General features: G+C 42.0%; 1 protein-coding gene across 1 annotated transcript in view; it reads left to right on the forward strand.

Moving 5' to 3' along the window:
* KDM7A (lysine demethylase 7A) overlaps positions 1–24,062 on the forward strand; it is a 62,038-nt gene that overhangs the window by 13,578 nt on the left and 24,398 nt on the right. Inside the window, exons 2-5 of the mRNA XM_075859815.1 lie at positions 5,394–5,479; positions 19,715–19,832; positions 21,047–21,207; positions 23,421–23,562. Of these exons, the coding sequence (XP_075715930.1) occupies positions 5,394–5,479; positions 19,715–19,832; positions 21,047–21,207; positions 23,421–23,562 (507 nt within the window). The remainder of the gene's footprint in view (positions 1–5,393; positions 5,480–19,714; positions 19,833–21,046; positions 21,208–23,420; positions 23,563–24,062) is intronic.

Here is a 24,062-nt window from a genome sequence, read left to right on the forward strand (position 1 = left end):
CAGATGAAAGACCCAAACTTATCCCACTGTATGGCATACATGCATATGTCTCCCGTAGACTGGCCCTGGGAAAACTTCTGATGTCACTGTCCATATATGGACAGTGATGTCAGGAGCTCCCAGAGGTATACTTTAACGTATACCTGTGATGTATGGCATACAGTGGCATCTGTCACCCATAGGCGCCCATGTTATAAAATGTATACCGTGTGGTATACTTTTTGTGGGATCCCTCAGGATGGAGAAGCGTAGTCTACTACACTATTCCATTCTTCAAATAAAAAATAAAAAAGGTATACTGACGTAAACAGTCTGACAGAGGCCAAAATAAAATAAAAATCCGTTATCTCCGTGGGGATAATGGAGCCCTATGATCACGTTTATCGTGTACGTCGGTAGCTTTCCTGACGTACACAATAAACGTAGGGCAATAACGTGATGGAATATGTCATGCCCTTCTTATTTTAAAATCTACCCAGCTTTCTCTGTCTCCTGACCGGCAATTATGTCTAGTTATGCTGTGATATGTCACTGCAAGTCTTGGTTTGGGAGAGCTGCGTTCCCAGAAAAAGATAAACTATAGAGCTATAACTTTTTTTCCCCCAATTTAACCGAAGGCGATTTTTAAGGATTTAAAAAAATAAAATAAAATGATCCATACATTTTTTGTATTTTTATTTTTTTGAGGGGTTTTTTTTTGTCCCTTTCAGTAGAGCCCGTAAGAAGGTGTCATTAGGGCCACTCCGACAAGTCTCGTTAAGATACCATAAGGAAGGGCCATGTGTCTTTGCCACTTGATTACACCTGGCACAATGTACGCCCGGCTTGGGCAGCCAGTTGTGATCGACCAGCCGCTACAGAACAACTGGTTCCTCTTCTGCTGTTTGAATAAAGACTTGAAGTAAAAGGAGATCAAAAAAGAAGCTTGAAAGAGCAATTTAGGTCACTGTGCCGGCTCTGCCCACCCTTCCCCCTCCCTCCCACTTTTTTTTTTTTTTTTCTGTGTGGCGCCCACATTTTTCCTGATCACTGTGGGCGCCACTTACTGTATGCACAACCACAGGTTAATGCGATACGCTGCCATATGGATGTTCATAAATTATTAGTAGAGGTCGGTGCCATTTGCTTTTCAAGAGCTGCTGCCATGTATCTATCATAACCGTGTAACACAAACCTCTGAAATGTTAATGTGGGCCTCATGTCTGTATATCGTGGCGGTCGTCGTTTTCTGGTTGTAAATTGCCATTAGTGAGGCTTAACCTCCTAAAAGTGATGCATTTTGTCAGTTGATAAACACCGTGGACATCCCTGAGGCATGAGACACACCGGGGCTCACGTATGTATCAAAATGGCTGCGACGTAACGGCGCCTTGGAATATGGCATTCGAAAACGTCACCGCCATTTTCCTCAGTAAGCTAAAAACATCAGCACGCATCTCTCTCCTGTGCTGGCGGATAACGGGACAATAGATTGATTTCACCTGCAGAAAAAATGGAAACCGGTTGATGTTTCTTTTGCGAAAGTGACTCACGGACGATACAGATAGGTATTTGTAGGTGATTGACACACACCTTGTTGACCTGGTTTATTACTGGGTGATTAAATGATCATAACTGGTAATTCAACCTCTTGAAAGATGCAGCTTATGCGTGGATGATTCACGTATTCGCTCAGTGTTCGGGTGTAGTATGAGTAAGAAGCGGTTTATACGCAGCGACATTGCAAAAATCCGAATTGTTACGATTATTATGGTGGCTGAGAACTGTTTGACAAAATAGGCCTCGTTGCCCATAGCAACCAATCACAGTGCAGCTTTCATTTCTTAAACAGCTCTGCAAAAGTGAAAGCTCAACAGTGATTGGTTGCTATGAGCCTCAGTGTGTTCAGATAGAGCAATTATTATTACTTTTTTTTTTTTCTTTTTTATAACTTTATACGCTGATTACATTCTGACAGTTGGACACCAGTCATTCCTATACTGACAACTGAAAAAATTCACGTATCCAAGTGTTGATCACTATACGATGGCCTGTCTGACAACAACCATTATAAAAAAGGCAATTATCGTCAATGCAACGTTCTATTCCTGCCACATTCGGCCATATGGCTGGGAATAAAATAAATATTGTCAATGTATGCGCGAAGTGACTTACGTGCAGCGACTATCGCTAGAGATGAAGTTACTATTATCGGGGAGCGGACAATCTTTGTCAATTGAGCCTGAGGGTCCTTTTACACGACCTGATATGGGCCAACGAGCGCCGATCGATGAGAGAGCTCGATCAGCGCTTGTTTGCAACTTTCACGAGGAGCCATGATCGGTAATGCATGGGGGCGAGCGATCGTTTATACTGTCTGTCGTCCCCATACGTTTCCGTCATGTCGGCAGCACGTCCTCCGGTTTACACCATTTTTTTTGGGGCTACGTAGACGAGTAGATCAGCCAATGAATGAACACTTACACAGAGCATCGATCGCCTTTTTTTTTTTTTTTTTTTTATCCTTTATAATATAAGCTTCATCTACTTAGTGGTTATTTCACCTGTTAGGGCATATGCACATTATAGGGGGCTGATTGACGGACCATCTTCAATCTGAAAAGGGGGTGTCCTCAAGATGTTTAATTTATTTTATCACTAGGGTCAGTTCACACGTTGCGGAAATTCTGGTTGCAAAACACCACCACAGTTTGGTGCAGTTTTTCGCCCCGGAATTCCCTGCGGCGCACAGGGCGGATATACGCTGCGTGCTGTTACGCAGCGTATCCACCCTGTGTGAACTCTGCCTAAAGACTCGTCCACACACGGCGGAATTGTCGCATTTTTTTTGGCCGGAATTTCAGTCGGAAAAAATGCAGCAGAATACAGTAGCAGCATAGTGGATGAGACTTAACAAATCTTTTTTTTTTTTTTTACTTTTTTGAGGTATATAAAAGGTGGCCGTAGATCAGCACAGGCTTAACATGAGGACCACTAATTGGGCCCAGTTTTTTTTTAGAGAGATTTCTCACTTTTCAGCTTGCTGTAAAATGTCTATCCAGTACTCCGGTCTTCCAGCCATCGGATCCCTACTATATATCCCTGCCCCCAATAAGATAAGTCTCGCCCAAAGATGGGACCATGCCCCAAAATAGCTCCTAACACACAATTGACCGCAAATCTCCTGCAATCTGCGCTGCCTGCCAGGCTTCACTGATGCCATTTTTTTTTTTTTGTGTGTTTTAAAGGGACGTGTCCTAATTACATTGTGCAGCCTGTTTCCTGTAATTAAGATCAAAGCTGCGGTTCCTTCCCAGCTCTCTTTAGGAAGAGTTCACGGAGGCAGCAGCTTCCCTTTGGCTGCATCTTCAGGATTTTGTTGCTATTTTTACCTGATAATAAGTTTCCTTTAAATTGATCAGATATTTCCATATTTTTGCTGATTTGTTGTAGGGACCCGCACGTTGCAGACTTGACTATTTACGATTGAAAATATCTCTTTGCTTACATGCACCCAATATGGTAGCGATATATCACATTTTATCCTGATCAACCTGTTTCATGAATATAATGCCAGAACTATAGTAAAGACTGACACACGTGCAACGTAATATGGAGGATATGGGGTAGGGTATGCAATTTTGCATAATACAGAATTTTACTCTCTCCTCTTTCTCTCTGTCTCGCCCTCTCCCCTTATATCGACACTCTGCTTTGTCGTCTTTTCATCCACCGCAGACATTCACGTTTCCAACCAGTTTCAGTTTATCTGTCAACGCTGTGCTGACAGACACACCCCTTACACCTTTAAGACCTTGTTCACACCGTACAGATTTTTCATGTATTTTTTAAGTCAAAACCAGGAAACGGAACCTAAACAGAAATAATACATAAAGGAAGGCCTTAAAGTGTCGCCTTTCCTGGATCTAATTTTGGTTTTGGATTCATTTTGATGCAACATCTGCCCTGTGTGAACAAGGCCTAGCTGACATCCGGTAATGTACTGTGTTTTCTACATTGCGCTGTTGTATGTGTCCCGTAAACCTTTCATGATGCACCACAGCAGAGCATGCGAGCCCAGAGAAATGTTAGGGCAGGCAGCCAAGCAGCGGAATTTTTCATGCAGCTCTGGAGGTGACTAGAGTATGAGCCATGATTTCAACTCCGTACCCGTATAGTAAGATAATAATGTAGAGTAAAGTGAGATTTTTAAAGCACAAGTGCTTTATGGATATCCTCATTGAAGTGAGAAACTTTTCTTTGCGTCATTTTGGCATTGTTTACGTCTGGCTAGTTGCGAGACGACATCATTTTCTCATCGGCTAAGTGTTGGCAGGTCCATGGCAAAACAATTTTATGCAGCGCTCTGGAAACAGCTGCTGTCACGTCATGTCGAGGTCTTAACATGCGCCGTGTGAAGGAGAGATAGGACCTGTCATCGGCCCAGCGTGAGGCCAATATCTGGTATAGAAAATGTCTTGTCACTTTGCTGCGGGTGTTATGTCGTGGCTGAATTGTTTTCCGAGTGTGAACCTTATCATTTAAACAGCAATTTACGATCGTAAAACGCGTCCATGACGGTAATTTGTTGGGACGTCCCCCGGATCTGTAGGATACGGCTTCACTCCAGGTGAACTCCAGGATCTTCCACATTCCCATACCAGAAAGTGGAGGCCCGGACGTGCGTGTAGAGTTAGGTCCTGTTCACACGGCGGATTTTGCGTGGCGGGTCCTGCCGCAAAATCCGCCATGGAATTATTCCTGCTGTCGGCAGGAAGATTCCTTTTCCCATTGGTTTGGGCGGAATCCACTCGAAGATCGAGCAGGACGCTTCTTTTTCCCGCTAGCTGGAAAAAAATCAGCTAGCGGGAAAAAGAAGTGCCTGACTCCCATTGGTATGAATGGGGGGTGGAATTTTGCAGCGGAATCCGCCGCTAAAAATTCCGCCGTGTGAACAGGGCCTTTTGGGTTTGACTAGCAGGAATAAATCTGCCTCCATTTTCCTTGCAGAATTTAAATTACACGCAACTTTTTTTTTTTTTTAGAAATTTGTCAAATAGAAAAATCGGTGGTCAAAATAACCAGAAATCTTGTCTGCCAGTTGTCACCACTAGGGGGCATATTTGTTTACAGCTGCATTTCAAAGCAATGGGAGCCACAGGAAGCTGTATGCAGATCGCCCTCTGGTGGTGACAACTGGCAGTTGACATCTTTAGTGTGTGTGTGTGGGCAAAACGGAACAAAAAACCTCATGAGCCAACTATTTACACAGATGGTTTCTTAAAATTAAGAACTTATTGTAAAAGTGGAAGAAATTAACTAAAATTCTCAAATAATTCTGATTTACTAATTTTGGACTTTTTTTTTTTTTTAGCTTGAGGATAAATTGAAACTATTTTTTTTTCCCCCTACAGCTGTGTAAAAGTTGAGGAGCATCAGGCGGCTGACATCGACTTCTACCACTGTCCGAACTGTGAAGTGCGTCACGGGTCCTCCCAGTGTAAGTATACGCAGCGACGGAGTCTCTCGGGGTCAGGTCTGCCGCACAAATTGTTGTAAATTGATCTTCATCGAACTGTTGTATTTGGGGGTATTGAAAATAATTGGGGGGGAAAAAAAAGGTAATTTTTTTTTTCCTTACGCCCTCCATTTTGTCATGCGGATATTTGACGTATTATCTCGGGCTAACTATTTTATTTCATTTTTAATTACACAATCAGGAGAGATGAGTTTTTAATCCCTTTTTATTTATTTTTTTTTTACTTTTTTTTTTTTTTTTTTTTACTACTTCCTATGACACATATATGATCCCAGGTTTCTCGGAGACCTTGCGTGGAGAATATATGACAGGCAGCCGCAAGCGTGTTCATTATATAAGTATGTAAACGGCTGTTTTCGGAGTCAGCCTCAGTCGCTCAGTCATGTAGGTGCAAGTCATCCTGCTATAAACCCTTTGCTGATTTTTTTTTCTTTTTTTTTTTTTTTCTCCTATAGAGACGAACAATAGTTCTTTATTTTAAGTCGCTGCAGCTTGAGGCATTTTAGTTAATCTCCTTATTGCATTGGGTCTGCCTGCAGCGCTTCTTTTTTTTTTTTTTATATATATATATAAAAACCAATACAAAATGCTTCTCATTATTCAATAGTTCTATTGTGGCAATTCTTATATCATCGGCTGTTGCAGCTGCCACCTGGTACTGAGTAGGAAGTCTGTCTAGATAGATAGGGTGATGTTTCGGTACATAACTAGCCAGATTTGCTTTTCAGGAACCTGGGAAAGATGGATGACAACCCTTGGGAGAGCGGCTATATTGGTTGTCGAGTAGAAAAGGGCAAATTTTTATTTTAAAAAAATGTAATTTCAGAATTTTTTTATTTTTTTTTACATATATTTTTTTATTTTAGTGACATTTTTCTTTGTTACTTATTTCTGCTTTAAGAAAACCATAATGTTGTTTATACAACAAGCCATTACTCCGCGGTATGATTCATTATTGCTGTGCGGTTAGTGGTAATGAGTTATTTGGGTTCTTATGATTTGCTTTTTTTTTTTTCTTTTTTTCCTCGTGTGATGACAGTAATTATTTTGACCTGACGGGAGAGTCTGTGTTGTGTTTGCCTTGTGGCAGATGAAGGCAAGTGAGGACAATGCGATCTCGCCGCTTACAGGCATCTCTGGTATTTAAATCGCAAACCCGCATGCTCAGTGGGGGCGCTATCTAGGCTATAAGCCGTCTTCCGTGGTAAACGGATTTTAAAACTGGTGCGTGCTGATAAAATGTTCAAATAAAAAAAAAAAGTCAATCCTAATCACCCCGTAATACAAGATCTTAATGGCCTTGGTCACCTAATGTGTATTTCGGTGGTAGAGCCAGACAGTCTGCTTTCTGTAAAAAAAAAAAAAATTTTTTTTTCCCCCGAAGTAAAATTGATTATTGCAGAAGGTTAAGCACTCAGCTCTGAAACCGGGAGTCACTGTAATGGGGAGATAACTGGATCATTGATTTGGTGACATGTCGGCTGTGGCTGTTAATGACCTGCAGTAGTGTGCCCTGAATGAGCCAAGCCGCTGCGTCTGTCTGTTTCATCATATTAGTATTTAGATCCGTTGAAAGTCTCAGCTGCGAATTTCTGCTGTGGATTTGCCTAGTGAAAATCCTCACCGGTCAAACCTGCTGCCTCCACTAGGGGGTGCTCACTGCATACTGAGTTATTATGGAGTTCAATGTATATTCAGTATGCAGTAAGCTCACAAGCTCCCTCTAGTGGTGGCTGCAGACAGACAGAAACTTATCAATGGAGAAAAGAAAAATGCATCTCCGACCCCTATAAAGATATTCAGTGAGACAATCACCAAAATTGCATTAGTGGGGTGGGTCTCTCAAAAAAGTGGTCAATATACATGGGATATAATGGAACTGAAAATCCTTTTCTTCACCTCTTTGCTCTCCGGTCATTCCCATAGACTTTGAATAGAGTGGCAGCGCGCGTGCTTGACTGCCGGTACTTTCATTGTTCTCCTCCGTGCGGTCGAGCAGGAACGATTAGGGTACGGTACCCTTGTTCTCCATGATCGGTGGTGGTCCCAGCAGTCAGGCCCCCAGCAATTAGAAAATTATCACATATCTTGTGGGTAGGTGATAACTTGTGATTATGGGAAAATCTTTTTAAGGGTTTCAGGTTCTCTACATGGGTTTATTAACGTTACAATTACTTTGCTATTTTGTGTGGTTTTCTACGTTTATATTTTTAGCTCTTCCTTTTTTTTTTTTTTTATTTTTTTTTAAATTTTGCTGGTTGCCCCTGGAAACAGACTGCGGTTTTGTTCACTCCAGTGTCAGACATGTGATCTAACGGCTGTAACTGTAAACTGAGCTCCCTCAATGCCAGGGGCACATCTAGGGTGGAGGTGATCGGAGGGCCCACAGCTACACTACACAAGAGCGTCCTTTATTTTATTGTGGAGGGGCCCCCCATCACCTCTCTGGGACTCTGACTCCACCTGACCACCTTTTGCAGCCACGTTTTTGGAGAAGTGGCTTTGCATGTGCTTGGTCTTCCCTACACCGAAGTCTATGGAGTTATGGAGCCAGCAACTCCCTTAGACTTCAATGGATAGTCGCACGCATGCCTGGCCACTTCTCCACCCCTTCTTGGCTGGATAGGATCACTCAACGGCTACGCGGGACCCTGGTTTTATTAAGAGGTAAGGGTCCCAGAGATGGGCAGTGTTCTTACACTACCCATTCAAAAAAAATTACAGCCAGGCCTGCGTAGAATGAGGACGCATTGTAGGCCTCAAGGTAGAATTAGACTGCGGTCTACAAGGAGTATGGCGGGGCATGGAGCCAAAGTCACCAAAGCCCAAACGTGTTTTTTCTTTTTTTATAATGTGTACATTGCGCACACCCTGCCGTTCCTTAGTCTTGATCCCGGGTCTGACAATGAACTGCTTTCCGCTAACTGGAAACCAGCAAAATTCTGAATATAACTTTATGTAACTGAAAAACTGTATACTAGTGAAGCTAATTATTTACAAAATCAAATTTAATCATGGAATGTGGTAAAATGGTAAAAGCTGAGATTTTCATCAAGGACGCCTGTGTTTTTTTTTGTTTTTTTTTTTTGTAAAATGTTCAAAAACAAAATCTGTGAGTCAGCACAAGGTACAGATGTTGTGTAGCTGCTTGTCTCTGCCTGTCACCTCAACACATTCCTATAACTTGCCTACAGTGTTTTGATTGCCCCAGTTACACAAGGATATGAACGTTGCAAGGTACCAGAGAAACTTCCATTTAAAAAAATAATTAAAATTTATATATAGCTATAGAGCTGCACTCACTATTCTGCTGCTGGTGGTCACTGTGTACATACATTACATTACTGATCCTGAGTTACATCCTGTATTATACTCCAGAGCTGCACTCACTATTCTGCTGGTGGAGTCACTGTGTACATGCATTACATTACTTATCCTGTACTGATCCTGAGTTACATCCTGTATTATACTTCAGAGCTGCACTCACTATTCACCGATTTTCGTTGCTGAAACCTCCCCTGCATTCCCTGCTGGTTCAGTGCATGCACAGCGCTTTCTCTGGTTGGCATTCTGGGAAGTGAGGACTTTACACCAGGCACTGTACACTGTTCTAGGAAAAACTAACTGTCCCTGTGCATTATAGGAGCATGGCTAAATTGTGTCTGTCGACAAGCTTGCTGACTGTTTCTAATATCTATCAGAATTGTGAATGCAGCTCTGGACTAGTAACTCGGCCCTGTTCACACTGAGTTTTTGGGTTTTTTTGCGTTGGAAAACGCGCCAAAAAACGTCCGAAAATGCCTCCAATTGATTTCAACAGGAGGCAGATTTTTCCCGTGAGTGGTAAAAAACGCTCGCGGGTAAAAGAAGCTACATGCCCCATCTTCGGGCGTTTACGCCTCTGATCTCCCATTGACATGAATGGGAGGCAGAGAAAGCATATTTTGCTGCTTTTTTGCCCGTGGCACTAAATGGGCGCGAGCGAAAAACGCCACAAACCGTGTGCAGGCACATCAAAATCTGCCTCAAAATTCCAAACGGAATTTTGAGGCAGAATTTTCTGCCTGCAAAAAACTGTGTGAACTCAAATGACTAAACTTTTTATATTGTATTTTTAATCGTGTGTGTGTATGTATGTATATGTGTGTGTGTGTGTGTGTGTGTGTGTGTATATGTGTGTGTGTGTGTGTATATATATATATATATAATTTTCTAGAGATAATCATAAATTGGACATACATCTGAAATATCTATTATTTCTTTGTATTTGAATTTACTGATGGTTTCCATCACTGCTATGAAATGCATGACCTAGGGAATATGTTCTCGGGCAGATAAACAGCTGGTTTGACTGAGATGTGTAGACAGCTGCTTCCCCCTATATCACGGAGTCCTATGTAAGCAGCTCACATATCTGCCCGTATCCTCGGATTATCCGCTGCATCGGGCTTGGTTTATATACGACGTTGACAAAATCATAGAATGGCCACAAATAGAGGATGTTCACCCAATTATTTTATTTTTAGATCTGTTAATAGAACAGGGTGGTGAGCGGGCGGGTAGTTCTCGCACTCCGTACTTTTATGGGACAGGTGCTGGAGCTGCGCTGGCAGCAGCGGCTGACAGCTGTATCATACAGCGGACATCCTGCCTCATTGGCCCGGGATCGGAGTGGACAGGGGCAAAGGCTCTTCCTGTAAGCCCACCCATGCCCCCACAATCGTTTTGTGGGGGTGCGGATGGCCTTTAGGGGTGTATCACGGACAGGCACAATTCACTGCAATACAAAAGTATTACAATATATTATCTGAGCGATCAAAGGATTGCAGTGTAAGGGCCTCTAGTGGGACTTTAAATAAAGAAAAAAAAAAGGTCAAATGAAGTTCACAGAAAAAAAAAAAAAAAAATTATACAATGTTTTATTTATTGAAAAATTTTAAAAAATAGAAAAAAATCCTACGTAATCGGTATCTCGGCCTCCGTAGCGACTCGTACTATAAAATGATCACACTATTTACTCTGCAGTATGAACTGTGTAAAAAATAAAATGGCTGTTTTTGGTTTATCCCGCCGTCCAAAAACAGCAATGAAATGTAATAAAGTCTCGTACCACAAAATGTTACCAAAGAAAAGAACAGGTCCTCTAACAAAAAACAGGACCCCAAATAATGGTGAACGTCCTCATTGTGGTGAATCCAGCATTTTTGCCATGGGTTGTACTTTTTATTAAATTTTTTTTTTTTTTCTTACAGTGTTTTTTATATACTTTGAATTGGTCAAGATGACTATTTCTTCCCCTGTAAGGGTATGTGCACACGGCCTATCTTCAGGTGTAATGGAGGCGTTTTACGCCTCGACTTACGTCTGAGAAGACGGCTCCAATACGTCGGCAAACATCTGCCCATTGCTTGCAATGGGTCTTACGATGTTCTGCGCAGACGAGCTGTCATTTTACGCGTCGCTATTAAAATACGGCGCGTAAAATGACGGCTCGTCGAAAGAAGTCCAGGGCACTTCTTGGGATGTTTTTGGTGCCGTTTTCTCATAGACTCTATTGAAAACCGCTCCAAAAACGGCCGTGAAAAACGCAAGTTGCTCAAAAAACATCTGAAAATCAGGAGCTGTTTTCCCTTGAAAACAGCTCTGTATTTTCAGACGTATTTTGTTAATCGTGTGAACATACCCTAAGGGTATGTTCACGCGCCCTATTTACGGACGTAATTCAGGCGTTTTACGCCTGGAATTACAGCCGAAAAAAAGGCTCCAAACCGTCGGCGGACATCTGCCCATTGAATTCAATGGGTCTTGCGGTGTTCTGTGCAGACGGGCTTTTCTTTTACGCGCCGATGTCAAAAGACGGCCGCTTCAAAGAAGTGCATGTCACTTCTTGGGACGTAATTGGAGCCATTTTTTCATTGACTCCATAGAAAAAACGCTCCAATTCTGTAATGGACGCCGCAAAAAAAGCGTTCACTTGCAAAAACGTCTGAAATTCAGGAGCTGTTTTCGCCTGAAAACAGCTCAGTAATTTCAGGCGTATTTTACGTGTGCGTGTGAACAAACCCTAACACTTCACACTTCGACTTTCACCTGCTCTCGGTGCCGATGTTCCCTCTGTCTGTCCTTGCAGTAAGTGGATTGTTTTCGCAGAGAGCGTGACTCCATTAAATGCCTTGACCTCCAAACACACAACCATGCGAGCCCTGTGCTTATAGTACAGGACTTTGAAATTGGATTAATTCTTCTATATATATATATATATATATATATATATGTGTATGTATGTCTTTCCTTTTGTTTATTATTCTATATATTTTTTGCAGTTTGTGTTTTTTTGTTTTTTTTTTTGTTCTATTTTTTTTTTTTTACTTTTGCTCTATATATTTTTAGCTTTTACTTTGAGATATATATTATAAATTAATATTTTTTTTTTATGTGATTACTTGACTCGTGTGTGTGTGTGTTTTTTTGTTTTTCTTTCTGATTAGTAGCGGAAAGGTGTGATGATGATCTTGAAATCCCTTTTCTTGACTTTTGAGAGTTTAGAAAGAAGGCAGCGAGGCCCCCGGGCACTTGACCTCTAGTATACCTTGACCTGAATTTGCTTCACCAAATGAACTGTTTTAACTTAAAAATCTCTTGTTCTGGGAGCTGCGGTGCAGAGTGACATAGGATTAAATTACCCTCATTTAACTCCTAGGCGCCAGCGTGTTTAAACGCTCGTTGTCGGCTTGGTGCCAAGAAACTGCAAGGTTGTTTTTTGTGTTTTTATATTTTTCCCTTTTTTTTTTTTTTTTTTTCGTTGTCAAATTACATGCCAGGTGGTTTTTATAGAACTACTGGTTTTGGTTCCAAAAGAAAAATAAAGTGAAATACATTTTTTAAAAAATTTTGAGCCATTACCCCCTCCAGTAATCTACTTACATTAACATTTTATTTTTATTTTTGCTACTTGATTTTTGAAATGTTATGACGACACTACACAAAACGAATTCAGTCTATTACAACAAAGTATATCGCTTATCAAAAACAGCCTTGGGTCGAAGTTGTAAAGGGGATGTGACTACTACAGTAAAGCCGGCCGTACACAACAGAGATGTCGGCATAACACATTTTTATTTAAAGAGGACCCATCACCTCTCCTGACACGTCTATTTTAGTAAATAATTGTATTCCCCATGAAATAACAATTCTGGAACAGATTTTCTTAGAACTGTGTTGGGCCGTTCCTCTGTTATTCCTCCTTTTAAATTTTTGAGTAAATTGACAACTGGGTGTTACCATTCCTCTTGTCAAAGGGGTGTGTCCCTACAGTCTCACTTTGTCAGCACTGATTGGACATTGTCAGACTGGGAAGGGACACACCCCTAACTGTTAACACCCAGTTCTTAATTTATGCATACATTTCTAGGAGGAAGAACTGAGGAATGGCACAATGTAGTTCTAAAAAAGATTCTCAAATTGTTATTTCATAGGGATTAGACATTATTTAGGGGTAATAGGTCCTCTTTAATAGTGGGAACCATCTAATGTGTATGGGCGCCCTAACACCATGAAGTTTATAGGTCCAACATTCTGTACTGAGTCATGTCATTATCCTTATAGCATTCAGAGCTCTGTTTTTCTATACAGAGCTCCAAATCTAAAGAGTTATTATCTAATAAAGTGATTGCATATCACTAGGATATACCATCACTTTATCACTGTTGGGGTCAGACCTCTGGCACCCCAGTAATCCTGATAATAAAGGAGCTGCAGCGCTGATATAAGCATTTTTCTAAATATGCTAATTTGGCTGTACTTGCCAAAGAGGAGGTTACTCCTTTCACTCTGGGCGGTGTAATGTTTTCTGTATGACGCTGACCAATCCGCATACAGTTCTCCTCTGCCCAGCCCAGCAACACAGCGTGATCATATAGTATACAGCTTCCATTCCCGAATGTGTATTCAACTGGTGATACCTCAGGTTGTTTCACAGCTAGGACTGCAATGTCATATGAAAGATTAGAATCTCCTCTTTCATATGCCACCATAACCGCTGTTCTAGGTGGTCCACAGCCGGAGATATGGCTATTTGAAGTTCTCCCCCTTCCCTCCAGCCTCAGTCTCTCACACTGTGTGAAGCAGCTGCATGCTGATAGGATGGTGTCAGGGGCTGTGAGGAGGCTCCACCTCCAGAGAATCTCTGCTGTTACCTCCCACTTGTCTAGTATAGCCTCATTTGCATATTTAGAAAAAAAAGCTCTTCACTTTTAAAATAAACTTTTTGTGACACAATTTTCACTAGTATCAGTGTGACAGTGCTGATCAGATTAGGTAGGAGATGGGGCATTACTAAACTTGAGACAGATACTTTTTAAGCAATTGCAATAACCATGGGCGGTATGTGGTAAAAAAAATGCGTTTTTTCAAAGCTGACTCTAACCCAGTTCCTGCTTCAAATTTGATGCCAAATTACGCAGTGTAGACTGGGCCTTACTGAAGCAACCGGTGTCAGGCAGCTGCTGCCAAGGCAAACAAGGTCATGGGGTGCATCAAAAAAGGCAACATGACAAGAACACAGTTCTACTACTTTATAAAGCACTAGTCAGGCCGCACGTGGAATATTGTGTACAGTTTTCGGCACAAGTAAGACCTAGTAGAGCTCGAGCGGGTCCAAAGGCAGGAAACCACAGTCCTAAATGTAATGGGTAGACTGCAGTGCCCAAAATTAGGGTTTTTTAGTTTGGGAAATAATACGGCTGAGGGGTGACCTATAAATATATCAAGGGTCCAATACAGAGATCTCTCTTATAGTTACAGTCCTGGGTATAACTAGATCATAACCAGGGGCATCCACTACATTTAGAGTAAAGAAGCTTCCACATCAACATAGAAGGGATTCTTTACTGTAAGGGCAGTCACACTATGGAACTAGCTGCCAGAGAAATGGGCCCGTATGCCTTGAGTTTAGTGATATTACTAGTTATATGGATTTGATTGCTGGAGATGACCCAGGTATTTATTTTGATCTATCCAATTTTATTTTTTTTATTTTTTGGGGCATATTTTTGCAAAAATAAAAATCCTGTCCCTAAAAAAATATATATTTTGCAGTACTGACAGCTTTTTCTTTCTAGCATTGGAGCACAAGGAATTCCCGGGGTCTGGAGATTTCTGAGAATGAAAAGCCTCTAATTTGTTCTCTATTCTCTCTCTCTCCTAGGTACATAGTGTGTTCTTAACTCTGCAGTGCCCCCTACTGGCTGTCTGGCTGGATTAACTGCTAGCTACTCCCCAACCCTTATCAGTACTGTCCGGAGGTTCTGTGCTGGTGACCAATCTAGTTTATCTTCAATTTGAAGAGGACCAATATAGATATAATAATGGAGATATGGGTGATTAGTTACAATGATCGGAAATATGCAATAACGAAAGCACTTGGGACCGATTTTTGTAAAGTTGACCATATGTGGACCCCCCGCCCTTAAATTACATTACAACTTATTGACAAATCTATTTTAACAGATGTTTATCATTGAAAGTTATTGTCCATAAAAAACTTAAAATTATATCTGTTGTATTCACAGCCCATGACCAGTCACCAGAAAAAAAAGTTTAATAAATATAATTTTGTCATGTATGGCCAACTTTACCGTCCCTTTTAAGAACAATGTTTCAGTATTTGGTTTTATTTTTGTAAAACGTTTTGGTTTTCAGACAAATGGTTATCTGCCATAATATCTTAAACTGGACATGTTTCAATAATAAAACGGAATCTAGTAGCCTTTGATGGTCATCGTGATGGTGATTAAGTAAAGATGTTTCTGAAAATTTTGGAGAAATTTGTTGTGCTGGACATATAATTTTTTTTTAGTTCATAGAACTTTTATGCATTTGTGGAAAAAAATTATCCGTAAGAAGCCTATGAAATTGTTCATCATTATTTACTGGATTGTATGGAATGGTCTCCATAGTTCTTGCCTCTAGGTAAGATGGGCATCAAAAAATTTTCAAAAACATTTCTTCTCATTGACTTTCCTCCAAGTGCTGGAATCCACTACCTGATTAGAAGGAGCCAGGGTTTCCCCTACTTTTTGGAAAGGCCGTAGGGAACCTTGATAAGTCAACAAAAACCATGAAGTCCTCCAAGCTTTATTTTGTGGCAGTAACCCAGTTGGGACAGGCTTTGCTATCGGTAAAAATCTCCAGAGCCAGTAAAATGGTAACCACTGGCCTCACCTCGTAAATGTTGCTTGAATAGACCATGATCAGCCAAGCGGAGGTCTCGAAACTTGGAGAGGGACTTGGTCTTAAAACTTTTGGGTGAAATTTTTATAATTTAGCTATGCAAGTGCCTGACCTCTGCTTGATATACCTGCACACTGCAGGCAGGTCAATGGTGGGGGTCCATCTTGTGTTACAGTGGATAAGCTCTTGCAACACTACCTAGCGTGTTCCTGTTGTGTGCTTCCTGTAATCTAACAGAGACTTGGGCTTAAAGGGGGCTTCCACTATTGACAATCTCTACTTGTAAGAAGAGTCCCTTGGCAATAAGCAGCTTACAAAGCGTCGTCCTGCTGTGATCCCCAGCGATCAGCAGTTTTCTGTGGGCAAACTTGGCAGTAAGTGTTCAATTTCTCAGCAGCGCCACCACAGGGGAAATTAGGCATTAGTGTCCATTCATATCAATATGACTTCTGTGTCAAACCGGACAGGTCCTCCAGAGTGAGAGACACTCTTTGTATCCGCACTCCACAAGAGATGAGGAACCTGAACAGAGGACCACCCCCTTCTATTAACTCAGAATGATCTAATAGGGGTTATAAAAGTGGGTTTTGTAAGCTTTTAAAGAAGGTAATTGTGCCAACCAAAAATGTCTGATGCCTTACAAGATGATGATCATTTGCATACTACTAGTGTAGGGTCTGGAGATCCAATTCTCCAAACCAAGGTAGGTATATACGAGGCTGGACTTCCCAGGTCTTGGGCGACTTACTTTAATAATGCTGAAATGGTCCTTCCATAGTGGATAGTCTTTGATCTTCTCTGTGGGTTCACCATACCCATACTGGCACCTCAAGATCTATAATGAAATCCCACCGTACCCATGTTTTGGTATTCAAGACTGTGCCAGAAGACATGGGACCTTCTATCTGAATGAAATGCTATCGGGCAGCTCTACGCGTACATCCAAGGAGGGTCCTAGTGTACGGAGCCCATTTTATATAGGTTAATTAACCAATCCAGCTTACTACCTATAGTTTCCCATGTCTACAATGTGTAGATATACCCCCCATGTGACCCCCACATATAGGTTCTTTTCAAAACCTGATGTTTGTAGATGGACGGCCCCTTCAAGCTGCCATTTTTTTAAATCCCTATTGTCCTTTTCATGCTCCAAGTTTAGGTAAGTTTTTATTACTTGATTAGGACTCTAATTATAGATGGTTTAACGACTGATTAGGCCAGAGCCACACGACGACTTTAGCCACGTAGATTTGAAGCCGTCATGTAACATTGCAATTAAAGTCAATGTCGTTGCTCTACTTCATGCGATGTGATGCGACCGCAACCCCTGGATTTTTGGACTCAAAGCAAAAATTTCTAGCATAGGGTTCAATATAAGTTGCGTGCTATAGACACCTTTTTTGTATTTTTTTTTTTACTTTAATTGTATGTTTTTAGATGTGTTTTTAAAAAACAAAACAAAACAAACCATTTAAATGGACTTTTATTAAAAAAATTTAATTGTTTTTGAGATGCAGCTTCTATGTATCATCTATACATAGAAGCTGCATCCTTCGCCATCAGCCCATTCGGTCAGTTCAGCTGAGGTCGGGTCCTTTTGTGTGTCTAACACAGAACCATCATAATAAAGATGACATCTAAGCTGATGAATTTAGATGTGATCGCTATTCTGGTGATCCTGAGTGTTAGAGACACCCATGACGCACTCTTAGCCAAGACCTCAGTTTACTGGTGGAATCCGCTGATTGCGAACGATGCTGCTTCTATGTATAGATGATACATAGAAGCTGCAGCTGAAAAACCATTGACTTATTTTATTTTTTTATCAAATTCAGTTTACATTTTTTTTTAAAAAAAAGCCTACAAAGGTGTGCAAAGCATTAAAAGAAAAATGGTGACATTGAAAAGTGTTAAGGGTTAATGGACAGAGCTCTCTCCTTCCGGCCCCTACATTTTCTTAAAGGTTTTATGTACTTTTGCAACCATTGTGCCAATGTATCTAAAATGAAAAATGAAGCAACTTTGCAATAGGTTTTAATTTAAAAATATTCTAGCGCTTTGGTTTCTTATGTATATCTATACGTCACCATGGTAACAGACAACAAACCAACCCTTTTGTAGTCGCATCCTGAAATTCTACTCTCATCTTTCCCTTACTACTTACAGACCTTATGTATGTAAGTTGGCAAGATGTAGAGGACAGATGGAAGGCAATATGACTGCGGAATTGGGCTACACAGAGTGTGTATGTTGTCTGTTACCATGGACACGCATAGGAGCTGTATACACAAAACTGTATAGTCATTTTTTAATTAAGACCTATTGCAAAGTTGCTTCACTTTTTTTAATTTGGGTGCATTGGGAAAATTAAAAAAATAGATACCCCTATAATTGCCTTAGACGGACATTTTAAGTGTTGGGCACAGCTGCCTCGACCATCACGTAGAATATAAATTTTCGGGCACATGCCCACCACTTTGGGGTTCAGCCAAGTGGAAACCGTTCCATCAACATTTGCGCAATCTCCTCCATGAGGGTCGTAGTCATTGGACGCAGCCTGTTGAATACTGATTTGTAAGCAGCCGTATACAAACATTTGCCGTCCTTGTTGATCAATTTTGCTTGAAATCCCACAAGTAATTTTTTTTTAATAATATATTTTATTTTAGAGTAGCCCATAGGTAATTATTTATCTTGATTACACATAATAGGCCGTAGTCAAATGAACATATCCCATTCATTCAGAATCCAATAGTCCCTTTACTTTTTTTTTTTTTTCCACATGCGACTGCCTGATCGATCGTCCAGAATCATGGAGACGAAAAAAACAAAACGGAGATCACCAGCTAGATTAAATAAATTACAATTCGGGCTCACGTACACGGCAGAGCCACGCGTGCGTAGTCTGTATGGTGCCACGTGTATTACGGAGCTATAGGGGAGGATTACTAAGCCAAAATGTGCGAGAATTCTGACGGAAATTGCGCCAGAGAAGTGTCGTACATGGCGTGCCACGAATTTTGGGTTTGACATTTTTTCGACTGTGCCTAAAAAGAGGGCGTGGCTAAGGGGAGTAAAATCTTCCATATTGATTTATGGCGTGCGCCGTTTTTTCTCTGCAAAATATTGGTGGAAAGTACGCCAGCCCAGAGGTGACATAAGAAAGAGAAACGACTCTGACACGTCATTAACTTGCGCAGGTTTTTTGCGTTCTGCTCCGGAGAGTTCGTCCATCACAATCTATTGATGCCGGATTAAAGGAATTTTAATGAGTAACGTTTTAATTTCCATTGAACCTGCATTTATGGGCTGGGATCTCCTCGAACGCGCCTTGAATGGATGTGTTGATCGTCTTAATCTCTATTGATTCTGTTACTGTGCTGGATGACGCCTCCATTTTCGACTTGCACCTCTCATTGTAGAAGACGGCAGAATCCTCTTCTCCCAGGCAGGAATAGCGTGCACCCATGGAGAATCAATTGGCCTGTATAGCTTGACTGCGCACCATATTCACAAAGGATTACTCGTATTATTATTACTCTACACATAACCGAAGAGATTGGTAGAAGAGTACACTGTAACGAGCTATGCCCCGGTGTCCGTAGTTCAGCCTCTCCAGGGAAAAAGATTTGGAATGTTTCAATTCACTGACTGCAAGCAGAGATATTGAAAAACAAAGGATTTGAGGCGCTAAATATGAAAATGTTGCAATACTTTTCATTCTACAATGATTAAGACATCTCTTGGATTTTGCAGCAGCCGTAGATGGATGTGAGGGAGGAAAGTGAGAAATTACTTGTGTGTTTTGCCGTTTTTTTATTGCTTTTACAACAAAATCTTGAAGAATTCTCCGTCTGTGTGACCTGAATATGAAGTCTCCGCTGTAAAATCCATTGGTCCCTATTGTTTTTCCTCCCCGTTTCACCGTTGTTTTCACTAATTGCTGTTATCACTGGCTCCCTCTAGTGAAGAAGAGGAGGAACTGGCATAGACACGACTACACTGAGGCAGATGATGGCACAAAGCCCGTGCAAGCCGGAACGAGGAGCTTTGTGCAGCAACTCCGAGCCCGCTCCTTCCCAAGGTATGTATGGTGACGTCAGGCGGTGCTGTAGCGAACGGGAACAGTTCTCCTATATTAGTAAATTGGTGTTTATTGTATAATATTTACTCAATAATATCTTGACCGGAGCTACACTTTAAAGTGCATGAAGGAGACTACATAGGGTAGTGGTCACCGGTTAAGAGAAGTCCAGGATTAGAAAAACATGGCTACGTTATGGCAAAAACAGTGACACACCTGTCCACAGGTTGTGTGTGCTATTGCAGCTCAGCTTCACTCACTTCAATGGCGCCGAGCTGCAATACCAGACACATCCTATGGATAGGTGTGGCACTGTTTCTGGAAGAAAGCAGCCATGTTGTTCAAATCCTGGACTACCACTTTTCAAGTGGTTTTCAAAATATCTTACATTTTTTTAATTACTTATCGGTTCTCTGCTCCGGTCCCCTCTACTCTGGTGTTGCTAATCCGGAGCAATGACGTGTCACCCTCGTGTGACCGCTGGGGCCAATCATTGCTTCGTGTGACCGCTGGGGCCAATCATTGGCTCGTGTGACCGCTGGGGCCAATCATTGGCTCGTGTGACCGCTGGGGCCAATCATTGGCTCGTGTGACCGGCTGGGGCCAATCATTGGCTCGTGTGACCGGCTGGGGCCAATCATTGGCTCGTGTGACCGGCTGGGGCCAATCATTGGATCGTGTGACCGCCTGGGGCCAATCATTGGATCGTGTGACCGCCTGGGGCCAATCATTGGATCGTGTGACCGCCTGGGGCCAATCATTGGCTCGTGTGACCGCCTGGGGCCAATCATTGGCTCGTGTGACTGCCTGGGGCCAATCCATAACCTCACTATGGACAAGACTGTAAATTGGTCACTGTGGTCACATGACATGATATCACCATGGGCAGCATGGCTATCTTGCCAGATCCGCGTCACTTGAGCAGCTTTGAGACCGCAAGAGAATTTGGAAGCCAAGTACGTTACACATTTTTCTATATTTTATATACTTAAAATTATTTCTAAAAATCCCACTGCCTAAAAGTTGGGAACTCTAAACAAATTCGAACACATCTGGGATGAACATCGGGTTTTTTTGTTTTTCTTCTTGCTCATTAAGAACAAAATGATATGAATCTATCGGCCACCAATTTTCAAAAATGTTGAGTGATTTTTTTTTTTTTTTTTTTTTACAAAATCCCCCCCCCCTTATCTTGTTTATTGCTTATTTTTCAGCGCCGATGATATTATTTTGCGGATGAACGGCAGCCATCTAACACAGCGATACTTGGAGAAACATGGATTTAACAGTCCTGTCATCGTACCACAGATGGACGGCCTAGGTCTCCGACTACCACCGCCCACCTTCTCCGTTCTGGACGTGGAGCGATACGTTGGTAAGAATACAGTTTTTGTCTTTTATCTTCATTAAATCATTAAGAATCTGAATATATACAGACGACTTCGAGTGCTGGATATATGGAAGTACCTGGTGTTTGAACCAGTCACCAGTAATGTAGGTGTAAGGATTATAGGGGTAGCGTTTGCAACCTGGCACCAATGTCTTAGGAGCACATTGGCCACCCTTGCCGAAAAGCGTACATTTTCGCCTTAAACGAGCACTCCATTTTTGAACGATATTTCACCCTTTTAAATCTTCATAAAAAAACTGAATAACATTGTAAAGACTTTATTTATCTTCAAATTCTACTGGTTCCTTGTTGGAGTCAGAATATGGTTTATGTGACCTAACCGCTTGGCTCTAGCTGTGTGATTGTCACCTTTGCTCCCACAATGCACTGCTCTCATGTGACAGGAAACCAGCAGAATTGTTAATCAGGCATTGATGACCCAGGAGTGTTTCCGCTCACTTTTGTAACAGCGCCCTCTACAGGAGAAAGGTATTACACGACCCCCATTCTTATAATATATGGCTGGGCTAAGTCCACCAGAGCAGGAGTCACTTTTACACTGTGACTCTCCTCTCTGGCTCATAGAGAGGGGTCCTAAATGGAGGACTCCCCATCTGACATCCTAATGGGGTAACCCATTTAAGACATCTGATTCCCCACTCTGGCTCTGCTAAATGTGCATGTCAAGTAAAGAGAAGAGGAACGTGAAAAATGAAATTTTCCGAATTTCTATCGTAGCCCTGCTCTCCCCCCTCCACAATGGAGGCTAAAACCTGATTTTTTTAAAATATGAAATAAGGGGAAAGGGATATGATGAGCAGCCGCCTAGATGCCGCTTATCTTGTAGAAAATTTCTCTACAGTCCTCATATCCCTGGGAAGGGACCGGCAGGTCCATAGACATCCATATCTAATGTCTTACATTGCCTCCTAGCCCCAATCTCCGATCTAGACAGTTGTGCGTAGGTTTTCTTTTTTTTTTATGGCCCCCGTCCCCTTATTCCGGATCCTCGCACTCATAAAATATATTGCTAGTAAATGCGTCTGGTGATTGTGTCGCTGCACAGATGTGAGCCGTGGATGTCCTCTAATTTGATGACGGCATCTGAACCATACGTTCTGTGAAGATCGTCTCCGCGCGCCCGTTCAGCGCCGTTGTGGGATTTCCATAGGATTATTCTGCAATATGTTCTTTCTTCGTTCCACGTTTTGGCGAGGTCCAGGAAGCCGGGCTTTTTAATCTATCTTTGGCTGATTTCCCATTTCAATTTGGCCCGCTTCTTACGTCTGGAATAGGATTCTGCCTCTTACTGGTTTATCTGTACTTTATCGTTGCAATTATTCGATACTCCGGAACGCTTCCTGGCAAACTGTGCCGTTAGGACAGCAGATGGCATAATGCCCATGGGTGAAGCAGCGCGCATGTTAATGAGATCAGTCTGAGATGTGTGCAGATCAGGTAGTGCTGTGTGCCAGACGTAGGTAGGAGTGGGCTCCCGGCCCTGGAGACCGTCAAAATTAAAAAGAGGTTGCCTCGGTCATGACGATTCGCTGCTGTATCCACATCCAACTAGTTCATGGAGTTGAATAAATTGTTTTCGGTCACGTTTCGTGCAATTATTTTGAGCTCTAAGTCTGAAGCCGTTTCACGAGATTTCGAGCTAAAATGAAAAATAAAAAAATTACACTTTTTGTCGCTCAAGAGTCTAAAAAAAAAAAGAAAAAGCTGAGCGACTGTAGAAGGTCAATATTACGTGTGCCTATGTCTTATCTACATGAAGGGACCGGTCTCTAAAGTGGGGGAAGCAGTCTCTAGAGTTACCCCATAAACCAGCAGTGTGGACCCTTTCTTTTTCTGCCAAGGGCCATTTGAATATTTATAACATCATTCGCAGGCCATGCAAAAATATCAACTAAAAAAATGAGCCTGGTATATACGGTCAAACATTTTGGTTGCGACGGTGGGTTTGAACTAGCCGTGTGCATAAAGTGACTGTCGGTCCCAACAGCAGCTTCTCTCCTGAGTAGAAAAACTGACCGTGTAGGTTAAAATCTAACTTGCCCAACCCTTCCCTCCCCTGACATCGGTTGACCCCCCCCCCCCCCCCCCCGTATACATCAGATCGTCGGCCGGTATCCAATGATCCCTGTATGGACTTCGTACAACTGTTTAATTTGCTGCGTTCCTCTCTCTTTCAGGTGGGGAGAAGATCATTGATGTCATCGATGTGGCGAGGCAAGCTGACAGCAAAATGAAGCTCCGAAACTTTGTAAAATACTTCATGAACCCCGACCGACCCAAAGTATTAAACGTCATTAGCCTGGAATTCTCTGACACCAAGTAAGTTCTTCACTGGACAAGAATCGTTCTACCCACAGTGCATGTTTTTTTTGTGCATGCTGCTTATAATTCTTCTACTACATGGATGGGCGAAGTCCACCAGAGCAGGAATCACTTTTACGCTGGGACTCTCCTCTCTGGCTCAGGGAGGGGTCCTAAATGGAGGACTCCCTGTCTGACATATCGAAGGGGTTGCCCTAATGGGATAACCCATGTAAGACGTCTGATTCCCCACTCTGGCCGAAATGCGTAAGATTCGACTAATTTAGAAATTGGCTTACGATCGTCTCAACGGCCACAGGCGACCACTTTTGATAGCCGAAATTTCGATCATGAAATTCGCAAATGGCTGTGTGTATACGCACTTGCTTTGATGGTCTACCAATTAATCCACCCATCTAGACCTTGGTGCCCCGACTGTGCCATGGGATACAATTTTATCAAAATACCAGGGACTCGCCAGATGTAAACACACGTCCGTTCAATTCTTTTCAAGACCA

The sequence above is a fragment of the Rhinoderma darwinii genome, chromosome 3 (genome assembly GCF_050947455.1).
Source record: "Rhinoderma darwinii isolate aRhiDar2 chromosome 3, aRhiDar2.hap1, whole genome shotgun sequence".
Taxonomy (NCBI): domain Eukaryota; kingdom Metazoa; phylum Chordata; class Amphibia; order Anura; family Rhinodermatidae; genus Rhinoderma; species Rhinoderma darwinii.